General features: G+C 43.0%; 1 protein-coding gene across 1 annotated transcript; it reads left to right on the plus strand.

Annotated features, from left to right (window-relative positions):
• The first annotated feature begins 2330 nt into the window (after positions 1-2330).
• Positions 2331-5469, plus strand: LOC108211600 (glutamine synthetase cytosolic isozyme). The gene is made up of 12 exons (XM_017383237.2): positions 2331-2516; positions 2657-2693; positions 2785-2888; positions 2982-3030; positions 3146-3252; positions 3360-3447; positions 3626-3754; positions 3897-3971; positions 4096-4149; positions 4377-4414; positions 4507-4666; positions 5081-5469. Exons 1-12 carry the CDS (start codon positions 2443-2445, stop codon positions 5222-5224), a joined length of 1059 nt encoding a protein of 352 aa, XP_017238726.1. The 5' UTR covers positions 2331-2442; the 3' UTR covers positions 5225-5469.
• Positions 5470-12207: the final 6738 nt, after the last annotated feature.

Below are 12207 nucleotides of genomic sequence, written 5' to 3' on the forward strand. Positions count from 1 at the left end.
TAAATAATGTCTATTATTATGTAAAATATACATCATATAAATAATATTTATATTAATATAATACTCTACAAATAATTTGATTTTAGTTATAGTAAATAATTATTCGAGTATTCATAATTTTTTAATTATCTTCTACGAATTTGAATACGAATGTACAAAAATGAATAATTTGGTATCCATTCGAGCCGAGCCGAATCATATCAATATTTTCAAACTCGAGTCGAATCTGAATAAACTTATCTAGTTTTAGTTTGAATCCGTTCCAAATCTAAACGAGTAATTATAAATTGGGCTTTTTTTTATAAATAACAAAGTTTAAAAAATTTTTTTGCAAAAATACTGTCATTTTTTAAAACAAATTGCAAAAATACTATGTTCCTGAAATTATTTGCAAAAATACGGTGGTTGCATATGCAACCATATCTACAACCGCTAGCTACCATATATGCAACTAGAAATGCAACTTTGAAAAAATCGGTTAGAAATTACATTTAGTTGCATACTAAATTTCAGGTGGTTGCAAAAGTCGAGAAATGAGTACCCCTGCGGGACCAATACTAATATCACAAAAGCAACCACAAAATCAACTAAAAACAACACCAAAATCAATTAAAAGCAACCACACTCCCTCACCACTAACTTCATCGCCATCTGCTGCGACATCTCCACCAGCTCCATCAACTCTTGCACCGTCAACGTCTCCACCAGCACTCCGTTAACCTCACCCGCCATCTTCAAGGTATATCCAGCTTCAACCGCTCCAAAATATCGCAAATCGAGGACTAATGATCGGAAAATTGAGAATAGAATGTGAAGATATGGCCCACCGATGATATTCCAAGACAAAATCAACGACGGAGCGTTGCCAGCTGAAGACGAGGAAGACACTAAGACTCCAGATGAAAATGAAGATGCGAGAATAAGGACCGTGACATGGTATGGTGTATCCTCCCGAAGATGAGGAGAAGAAACAAAGTAGAGTAGGTCGTAAAACTGGAATAACAAAACTGTAAAATAGTAAAAACACAATGAAATTTTTGGGACCATATTTTTGTAAATTGTATGCGTAAAGTCTTATGTCCAGTAAATTCTCTTATAAATTTGAGTCGAATCTGACGATACTATTATTCGTACCAATTCGACTCGTTTTCACGCCTATACAAAAAATGTCATATAAAAACGAAGAAGATTTAATTGGATTGAAAAAGGAACTAATGGAACTTGACCTTCTTCGTTTTTTATATATACATGTTTCTGATCACTAATAATCACTGGCTAATTTTCAGTCACTCTGGCACTCAAAATTTAAACCCCAGCATTATTGTAACTAATTTGATTGCTTATCTACTATTAGAAACAGAAAATAAATAGTAATACAAACGTTTCAACAGAACTTTCACGTCAATTGCAGTTTGAGAGAAAAGTACTAAACATCCAAAATCAACTATAAGCATCATTACTTAGAAGAGCAAAAAACAAATCAAGCATCTTTGGTAAATACCTTACAAGTTGTTGAAATTGGGCTTCTTATGCATTCAACTTGTATATATTCTTGTTTATTACAATTCGTTAGTTAAAAATCAAGAATACTGTCAGTTGCTCTGATATGTGGTCCTGTTTTGAAGCATAAGAATATAATCCAATAGTGTAACGTGAAGCCGGGATCAGAAATCGCAAACTCAATTCATATTACATTCAAATACATTGAACCAGCATTAATCGGATATGAAATTGACATTTTGGTGATTAGTTAAAAGCATGTTTCAATATTAAAAATGGGAACACAACCTTTGGTGACAGACTTGGTGCAATGGCCTTTCTGGAGACCAAAGAAATGTCTCCAAAATCACCATAAGCCATTATTTTAAGCTCAAGGGTTTTGCTTGCACCCCCATTATTTTTCTTCCTCTGAATAAAAATGTAATTGCATTGCTTTCATTGCACCTACTCTTATTTCTGTTGGCTGATTTCTTAGAGTTATTTTATTTTGGCTTACACATTGACTTCATCAACTATTTAATTATACTTGTGTGCATCTTACAACCAAGTGGTATCTTATTTAGGTGGCATGTCTTATAATTCATTAAGTTTTTTATAACCAAACCCAATGAGATAGCTCTGGTGGTAATAAGGGCTTATCTAACCTTGGTTTGATTCTCTCCCCGCCCCAGATTCTTAGAATATATACTCATTTATAAGGCATATAAGTCTTATTTATAAAAAAAAAAAAATACATATTTCATACTGAATCACCAAAATATATATAATATTTCTGCCTCCTAAGTCCTAACTGGGGAATAGTTTTTATTTCCAATGGTAGACCACCTGCCACCTCTATATAAGCTTTTACTCTGTTTGCCTCAATCCTCACTTCTCTGCACTACACCATAATTGTCCACACACCAGTCGATTTATAGTTACCTAGTGCATTTTACAAGTACAATGGCTTCACTCACCGATCTCATCAATCTCGACCTATCTGATTCCACTGACAAGTTTATAGCAGAATACATATGGTAAGTTATGGTTTTTTACTAATTTGTATATTTTCTTAGCTTTATTGAAGATTGGATAGGACTTTATAAATGGTGTAATGTAGTAGTCATGCAAGTTCTTACAGTCGAAGTAACAAATATGTGTATTATACTTTTCTCAGGATTGATGCTGTTGGCGGCCTCAGAAGCAAAGCAAGGGTAGGTTCTGATAATTTTGAATTGGTTTTAGAATTAATACTAATCATTAAGGGCCAGTACTCATGTAGTTTGTCGGTTTGACTGTATGCAGACACTTTCTGGTCCCAATAATGATCCCACTCAACTCCCAAAATGGAATTATGATGGCTCCAGCACTGGTCAAGCCCCTGGAAAGGATAGTGAAGTGATCTTGTAGTAAGTGTTCGCCACTCGAATTTAATCTTATTTAGTTTTCTCGTATGAATGAAACTTGGTTACTTATTCCTTTTGTGTGATATAATGAAACAGTCCTCAAGCGATCTTTAAAGATCCATTCAGAAGGGGTAGCCACATTTTGGTATGTTAATCCCCTTAACTTTTTGAATAATCCAGTTACAGATATTTAATAGCAGTTAAAGTTGTGTTGAACACCATGAAGCCTATCGTTGATCTCTCCTTTTCCTATAATACAGGTGATGTGTGATACCTACACACCTGCTGGTGAGCCAATTCCTACAAACAAGAGATGTAATGCTGCTAAGATTTTCAGCCACCCTGATGTGGCTGCTGAAGTACCCTGGTAAGCGTTTGAAATCTCAATGTGTTGTTATATTTGCACTTCATATTATGAAATGTTCATATTTACGGCACATAAGTTTATCCCATTAAGTATTATCATTATTACAGGTTCGGTATTGAGCAAGAGTACACCTTGTTACAAAAGGAGGTCAAATGGCCTCTTGGGTGGCCAACCGGAGGATTTCCAGGTCCACAGGTACTTTAGCCGGACCTTAGCATCTCATTTGTAGCACCTTATAATTTTTTGCTTGATGATTATATCTGGAATCTAAATAAATGAAGGCCCTTAAATGCTAAAGACTTAAAACTTCTAAAAAGTTTTCATCTCTATAGAGGTTTTACAATTTGATTAATCTTTTCTGTGATTACATCAGGGGCCTTACTACTGTAGTATTGGTGCTGATAAAGCCTTTGGAAGGGACATTGTTGATGCTCATTACAAAGCATGTTTGTATGCTGGTATTAACATAAGCGGTATAAATGGGGAGGTCATGCCAGGACAAGTATGTATAACATTTTGGTGATATTTATTGATAATTCTCATATATTCACTGTAGGCAGAGTAAACTATAAAGAGTCAGGTGTCAGGGTTCATTACCTTTCAGTAGGAATTAAACTCAAGATTTTCTTCATCCTGTTTCACAGTGGGAATTCCAAGTTGGCCCTGCTGTTGGTATCTCAGCAGGAGACGAGCTCTGGGTGGCCCGTTATATTCTAGAGGTATTCATTCCTATGTTCTTTTCCACGGAAAAGTATTGTGCACAACAGAAGGGCATTTTTTATATTTGGTTAACCACAATAAAAGAGTTTTCAGTAAAATTTATTAAATCTTCTTGGTATGCAGAGGATCACTGAGATAGCAGGGGTGGTTGTTTCACTTGATCCGAAACCTATTCCAGTAAGTTGTCGTTATCATTTGCTAGCCAAAATCTCATTCAGTAGTTCTAACATTATACAATTATATATCCAGAAAAAAAATGATATGTACTATGGCTAGTCTTCTGTTCTTCCTTCATATTGTTTTCACTGCCACCATAGAAAATTCATGTAATGGGATCACTCTGAATACTGTTATTAGGGCTCCTAGTCCTCCTAGATACATTAACAGTATTGTTTTTTCAACAGGGGGACTGGAACGGTGCAGGTGCCCACACTAATTACAGGTAAGAAGTGTGAAATCGGTTTCCTGTTTAACAAGTCCATATCCTCTAACTCGTGTCACTACTTTTGCATGACATGCTGAACATTATTTCAGCACTGAATCAATGAGAAACGAAGGAGGGTTTGAACTTATCAAAAAGGCCATTGGAAAACTTGAGATCAAGCACACACAACACATTGCTGCGTATGGTGAAGGCAATGAACGCCGTCTCACTGGAAGACACGAGACAGCTAGTATGCACAAGTTTTCATGGGTAATTTGCTTCTCTGTTGTGTTAATCTCCAACATTCACAAATGTTCAACCTATTCCACTAACTAGCAGAGCATCCTCTTTATGAACCAAAATTTTTACTAAGGATTCTTATGTTCATGTTATCTTCAAAACATAAGTAATATTCGACTGCATACTAGTAGGCGACTTGGTGTCGTGGCCTTTATGTTAACTTGAATGATACGTTTTGGGAACCCAAAGAGTTGAAAGGGACGCATTAAGACCTTTGTTCTAAAAATCGGTGATTAATCACCGATTAATCCCTGTTTCGTAACTCGCCAAACTGATTAAATATCTAATTATTAAATTAATCTCCGATTAATTCTTCTTCGTCACTTCACCAATCAAGTCTGATTCCCTATTTTACAACACTGAGTCTCTCTTTTTTCCCCACAGGGTGTGGCAAACAGAGGAGCGTCAGTTCGGGTGGGCAGAGACACTGAAAAAGAAGGCAAAGGTTACTTTGAGGACCGCAGGCCAGCTTCAAATATGGATCCCTATGTCGTCACCTCCATGATCGCAGAGACCACACTTCTGTGATTCATTCCTTGAGGGAGAATTCATGTGGTCACCTCTATGTGGAAGAGTACCAAAATTATGTTTCACAATAATCCCACTAGTTTTGTCTTTCTATTTTATTTCTACTTCTGGTTTAAAGGCTCATGGCCCGAGCATTGCTCGTTTCTTCTGGTTTAGCATATTCTGCCGTTCGAAGTTGGAGCATATACAAACTAGATCCATCCGGTCTGTCTGTTTATCAAATAAACAATTTTAAGTTAAAAGAATACTTATAGATTTATGATTTTGTTGTTTGTCAAGTAAAAAAAAGCGATTGTCAAGTAATTCATAAATCGAATTATAAAATTATGAATCTATGCATATTTCAGTTATATATATATATATATTTTAAAATTTACAATTGAACTCAATAATATATATATATATATATATATATATATATATTATTGACTTTCAAGACCGTTTGTCTTATCTTGTTTTTCTTTTTGCAAAAAAAAATATAAATGTCTTATTACTAATTTTTAAAGTAGAAATTATTAAGCTATAAATAAGTAATTAATAATAAATATTATTATGTAAATCTGAAAGTTTTAAGTGAGATGAATCTTTAATTCTTTTAAATAAAGCGGTCAAAATGCCGATTATAAATTATGTATTAGACATACACTTACTTAGTTTAATAATGAAATAGAGTAATCATAACACGTCTCTAATAAAATGGAGAAAAATTAAGTGAAACATCGAGCTTTTTAAAAAGATATTATTATTATTATTATTATTATTATTATTATTATTATTATTATTATTATTATTATTATTATTATTATTATTATTATTATTATTAAAGAGACTTGTTGATTCCTGTTAACGGGAGAAATTGGTTAACAACAAATGTGGGCACTTACGTGATTGTAGGAAGAATATCCGAAGAACACGGGACGAAGCGTGATGGATGGTGTAGCTGATCTTGTGGTTTGATCCTCGAGAGAAAGAGAGAAAGTGTTCTCAGACGTTTCCCATCAAGAATCAGCTTATTAGCCACAAGAGGCCTACGTACCCTATTTATTAGGGATTCAAGCTACCACGTAGTTCTTACGGGCCAAACTTCTTAGCAAGGGCTAAGTGTCAGTCCGGTCCATCAGGGCCCAGGTCCGTAGGACCTTGAGGGCTGCCGTCGGAAGAGGCACGTACTCGCATGGCCTAGGCCCATATGGCAAGAGGCTGTCATGGAGCGGGTCAGAGAATGGATATTGATCCAATAAGTCCTCGTATGGGTCGAGGGAGCCCGTTCATCCTCTATGGGGCGAGGGAGCCCGTTCATCCTCGCATGGGTCGAGGGAGCCCGTTCATCCTCTATGGGGCGAGGGAGCCCGTTCATCCTCTATGGGGCGAGGGAGCCCGTCCATCATCTTACGGGGTGATGTAACCCGATCATCCTCTATGGAGCGAGGGAGCCCGTTCATCCTCGTATGGGGCGAGGGAGCCCGATCATCATCTTACGGGGTGATGTAACCCGAAGTGGAAGACGTAGCCCTGATGCCAAGAGCCCAAAGGACTTAGTAGAATAAAGCACGTGACCTCTCCGACGAGGCCACCTTGTAGTTGAGAGGACGAGGCCTAGAGGCCTAGCTGGAGAGTGAGCCATGGGATGGGGACCCCCCCAGACTGGCAACCTTCATCTATAATGACCCCCAAGGATAATGAGGCCATGAGATAGTGAGGCCCTATGCTCACTGTTATATCTTCATGATGACTTTTTGGGATGATGAACCCTATAGAGTCCTCCTTAAGTCTTCATAAATCTTCTATGTAGCGGGAGCTCACCAGTGTGATGGCCTATTAGAATGATGAGCCCAAGGAACTCAGTCTAGAACAATCATTGAGTCCAGAATCCGCGGCTCAATCCTCTCTCCCGGCAGGAGAACCAGATAATCTTCATAAATAGAGGTGGACAGGCCCACCTCGGTGATCCATATCTGACTATGGGCCTGCCGAGGCCCATGCCGATTTTTGGGCATAACAATTACCCCCCGATTCTTGCTCGTCATTAGGGATGCGAGGAAGAATCTCAGCGAGGCCTTCGAATCCTATGTTGGCATGTAAATGACTCCGCCCAGCAGAATGATGAGCCCTCAAGCCTCTATATATATCTTCTAAGTAGTCAGGGCTCACTAATGCGGCGACCCAGCAGAATGATGAGCCGTCAGGGCTTCAAATATTTTTTAAGTAGTGGGGGCTCATCAATGAGGCGGCCTAGCAGAATGATGAGCCCTCAAGTCTTCATAAATCTTCTAAGTAGTGGGGGCTCATCAATGAGGCGGCCTAGCAGAATGATGAGCCCTTACGCCTTCAAATATCTTCTAAGTAGTGGGGGCTCATCAATGAGGCGGCCTAGCCGAATGATGAGCCCTCAAGTCTTCATAAATCTTCTAAGTAGTGGGGCCTCATCAATGAGGCGGCCTAGCAGATTGATGAGCCCTCAAGACTTCATAAATCTTCTAAGTAGTGGGGGCTCATCAATGAGGCGGCCTAGCAGAATGATGAGCCCTTAGAGCAACCCCAATGGTGTTACCTATTTTGAACCCCTAAAATATAATAAATTAATGGTTACCTAAAATATAAGTAACCAAAATGTTGTTTTACTCCAATGGTATTCCCTATAATCATCCCTATATTTGAAAAAAATAATATTTTATTATTACTTCTACCATGATGGTGGAGATACAAAAAGGAGGGAAAATAAAAATGAAAGAAAATGAGAGAGGGAGATGAGATGGAAGAAATAGGGGCTCACTTTTCTCTCCCCTAAAGAAGGGGTTTTATTTTCTCTCACCTAAAAATTTTAGGTAAGGAGAGGAGGGTTGGAGTGGACAATTTTTACTTAAACCCCTATTTTTGTCCACATAAGCTCGTTATAGGTAAGGGAGATGTTCCCTTGGAGTTGCTCTTACGCCTTCATAAATTCTTTTAAGTAGCGAGGGCTCATCAATGAGGCTGCCTAGCAGAATGATGAGCCCTTACACCTTCAAATATCTTCTAAGTAGTTGGGGCTCATCAATGAGGCGGCCTAGCAGAATGATGAGCTCTCAAGTCTTCATAAATCTTCTAAGTAGTGGGGGCTCATCAATGAGGCGGCCTAGCAGAATGATGAGCCCTCAGGCCTTCAAATATCTTCTAAGTAGTGGGGGCTCATCAATGAGACGGCCTAGCAGAATGATGAGCCCAAAGTACTTAGTCTAGAATAATCACGAGCCTAATGTACTCGATCCAGTCCTCCCTCCAGTTTGAAAGAAATTAATGTTTTTAAATAGAGGTGGATGAGCCCACCTTGGTGATACATAACCGAATATGGGCCTGCCGAGGCCCATGTCAAATTTGGGCATAACAAATACCCCCCAATTCCTGTTCGCCATTAGAGATGCGAGGAGGAATCCGAACGAGGCCTTCAAACAATGTGTATGTATGTACATGACGAGGATAGGACAACGATCCCAAAAGTAGCAAGGCCTCACCTAGCTACCTGGTGGAGCCAAGCCCAGGTGAAGCGACCCTCAAGGAGCGACCCGGAGAGAGCGACCTTGAGATACAGCGACTCCCGGTGGAGCGACCCCAGATGAAGCGACACTCAGGGAGCGACCCCGAGAGAAGCGACATCGGAATACAGCGACCCCCGGTTGAGCGACCCAAGGTGAAGCGACCCTCAGGGAGCGACCCCGAGAGAGGCGACACCGGGATACAACGACCTCAGGTGAAGTTACCCCAGGTGAAGCGACCCGCAGAGAGCGACCCCGAGAGAAGCGACACCGGGAGACAACGACCCCTAGTGAAGCTACCCTCAGGGAGCGACCCCGAGGGAGCAACACTTAATGAGGCGACCGAGATACAGCGACCCTAAGTGAAGCGGCCCTCAGGGAGCGACCCCGTGGGAGCGACCCCTGGTAAAGCGATCCCAAGATAGCGAGGCCTGAGTATAGCAATCCCATTTGGAGCGACCCCTAGTGAAGCGCCCCCAAGATAGCGAGGCCTATGGTAGCAACCTCGGGGGACATCATGTGAGCTCGTAATGACCCCTCTCTCGGGGGAGGACCTTGAACTTGATAAATCTTTTAAGTAGGGGAGGCTCATTTGAGAAATTCTTATGCCTTAATAAATCTTCTAAATAAGGGAGGCTCCCTAGCAGTCTTCAACAAGGACAACCCCGAGGTAAAACGAGGCCAAGAGGTAGCGACCCCTAGGCCCGTTGCTGATATGTATAGCGACCCCCATTGGCGATGACCCTTCCAGGGTGACGACCTCACAGGGCGAGGACCCCTCGGGGTAACGACCCCCGAGGGTGACGATCCGTCAGGGGGATGACGGCCCCTCAAGGCGAGGACCACTCAGGGTAACGACCCCCAGGGCGACGACCCCTCCAGGGTGCTCTTCAAGTCTTTTACGTTTAAATTCCCCAAACAGTCGTCCTCATTAAGGTGGCCCACGCTCGTAATTGTCATCATGGAGAGAAGGGGAGGATCATTTCTCCTACTGCCCCGAATCTTAGATTCTCCCTCATCCTCATTGTTCCGCAGCCTAGATTGTCGGCGGGAATGATAAGGAGGAGATCTCACCCGTCGTGGACCTTGAGTGGTGCGACCGCTCCCTCTTGTCATGATGAGAGGGGGATCGCTCCTTTATGCGCTAGCGCTCCCTTTCTCTCGTTACAAATTGTTTGGCCTCTAGCTTGCGGCACTTGGGCTCTCCCGCGCTAGCTTTGAGGCGCTACCAACCCCGTTAAAAGTGAGCCCTAGATGGTGCCTTATGTTGACAAGAGGAGGCGATTCTGAAATGGCCCGAGAGAAGGGAGCACGTGGCAAAATGGTTGGAGGGAGCCTCTTCTCTTCTTCCACTTGTACCAGCATCCTCCTCAAGTCATGCACGTTCAAGTTCCCCAAACGATCGTCGTCATTAAGGGGGCCACACTCATAATTATCACCATGGAGAGAAGGGGGAGGATCATTTCTCCTACTGCCCTGAATCCTAGATTCTCCTTCATCCTCATTGTTCCGCAACCTAGATTATCGGCGGGAATGGTAAAGAGGGGATCTCTCTTGTCGTGGACCTTGAGTGGCGCAACCACTCCCTCTTGTCATGATGAGAGGGGGATGGCTCCTCCCTGCGCTAGAGCTCCCTTTCTCACCTTGCAAATTGTTTGGCCTCTAGCTTGGGGCACTTGGGCTCTCCCATGCATGCTAGGCATGGGCACTTGGCATCTCCAGTATTAGCTCGGGGCACTTGGGCTCTCCCGCACTTGGCCGGACACCTCTAGCTTGGGGCACTTCGGCTCTCCCATGCTAGCTTTGAGGCGCTATTAATCCCGTCAAAAGCGAGCCCCGGATGGTGCCTCATGTTGACAAGAGGAGGAGGCGACTCTAAGATGGCCCGAGAGAGGGGAGAACGTGGCACAATAGTTTGAGGGAGCCTCTTTTCTACCTCCATTCGATCTAATATCCATCTCAGGTCATGCCATTCAATTTCTCAAGGCGCTCGTCCTCATTGTTGCCGCCACGCCCATCATTTTCGCTATGGAGAGATGGTGGAGGATCATTCCTCCCGCTGGGATGCATCCGGAATTCTTCATCATCCTCATTATTCCGCGGCCCAGATGGTTGGCGGGAATGATGGGGAGAGGATCTCTCTGGACCTTGAGTGGTGCGAACTCACTCTCTCATCCTGATGAGAGGGGGGGGTCACTCCTCTCTGCGTTGGCATTCTCTCTCCCTCCTAGCTGCTTGCTTGGCCTCCACCTCTCGTTCAAAATCATTCTCCCAGTTCTTGGGGGTCACTTTCGAGGCTCTCCTGTCTTTTTAGAAACGATCAGTCTTCTTGAAACCACTATTTTCCTTGGGGTCTCTCCTTCAGGAGTGTCCAGGGGTCCCCTTTCATGTCATCAGTATGAGGGACCGCACTGTTCTCCTTATCGAGGCCTCCTTGAGAGGTCCTCCCTGCTCTCTTGGGCTTGTTCTTCCTACGACATCTTTCTCCCTAAGATGTTTCGAGCTCCCACTGTGGTCGCCAAATTGTTAACGGGAGAAATTGGTTAACAACAAATGTGGGCACTTACGTGATTGTAGGAAGAATATCCGAAGAACATGGGACGGAGAATGATGGATGGTGTAGCTGATCTTGTGGTTTGATCCTCGATAGAAAGAGGGAAAGTGTTCTCAGACGTTTCTCATCAAGAATCAGCTTATTAGCCACAAGAGGCCTACGTACCCTATTTACAGGGGTTCAAGCTACCACGTAGTTCTTACGGGCCAAACTTCTTAGCAAGGGCTAAGTGTCAGTCCGGTCCATCAGGGCCCAGGTCCGTAGGACCTTGAGGGCTGCCGTCGGAAGAGGCCCGTACTCGCATTGCCTAGGCCCATATGGCAAGAGGCTGTCATGGAGCGGGTCAGAGAATGGATATTGATCCAATAAGTCCTCGTATGGGGCGAGGGAGCCCGTTCATCCTCTATGGGGCGAGGGAGCCCGTTCATCCTCGTATGGGGCGAGGGAGCCCGTTCATCCTCTATGGGGGGGAAGGAGCCCGTTCATCCTCTATGGGGCGAGGGAGCCCGTTCATCCTCTAAGGGCGAGGGAGCCCGTTCATCCTCTATGGGGCGAGGGAGCCCGTCCATCATCTTACGGGGTGATTTAACCCGATCATCCTCTATAGGGCGAGGGAGCCCGTTCATCCTCGTATGGGGCGAGGGAGCCCGATCATCATCTTACGGGGTGATGTAACCCGAAGTGGAAGGCGTTGCCCTGATGCCGAGAGCCCAAAGGACTTAGTAGAATAAAGCACGTGACCTCTCCGATGAGGCCACCTTGTAGTTGAGAGGACGAGGCCTAGAGGCCTAGCTGGAGAGTGAGCCATGGGATGGGGACCCCCCCAGACTGGTAACCTTCATCTATAATGACCCCCAAGGATAATGAGGCCATGAGATAGTGAGGCCCTAGGCTCACTGTTATATCTTCATGATGAC

This window comes from Daucus carota, chromosome 3 (assembly GCF_001625215.2).
Source record: "Daucus carota subsp. sativus chromosome 3, DH1 v3.0, whole genome shotgun sequence".
NCBI lineage: Eukaryota > Viridiplantae > Streptophyta > Magnoliopsida > Apiales > Apiaceae > Daucus > Daucus carota.

Bases quoted from the DNA above. Each gene is read 5' to 3' on its own strand.
- LOC108211600 (XM_017383237.2), top strand. From the start codon at position 2,443: ATGGCTTCACTCACCGATCTCATCAATCTCGACCTATCTGATTCCACT. The intron at 3,448-3,625 runs GTACTTTAGCCG...TGATTACATCAG, and splicing joins GAGGATTTCCAGGTCCACAG to GGGCCTTACTACTGTAGTAT. The intron at 4,150-4,376 runs GTAAGTTGTCGT...TTTTTTCAACAG, and splicing joins TTGATCCGAAACCTATTCCA to GGGGACTGGAACGGTGCAGG.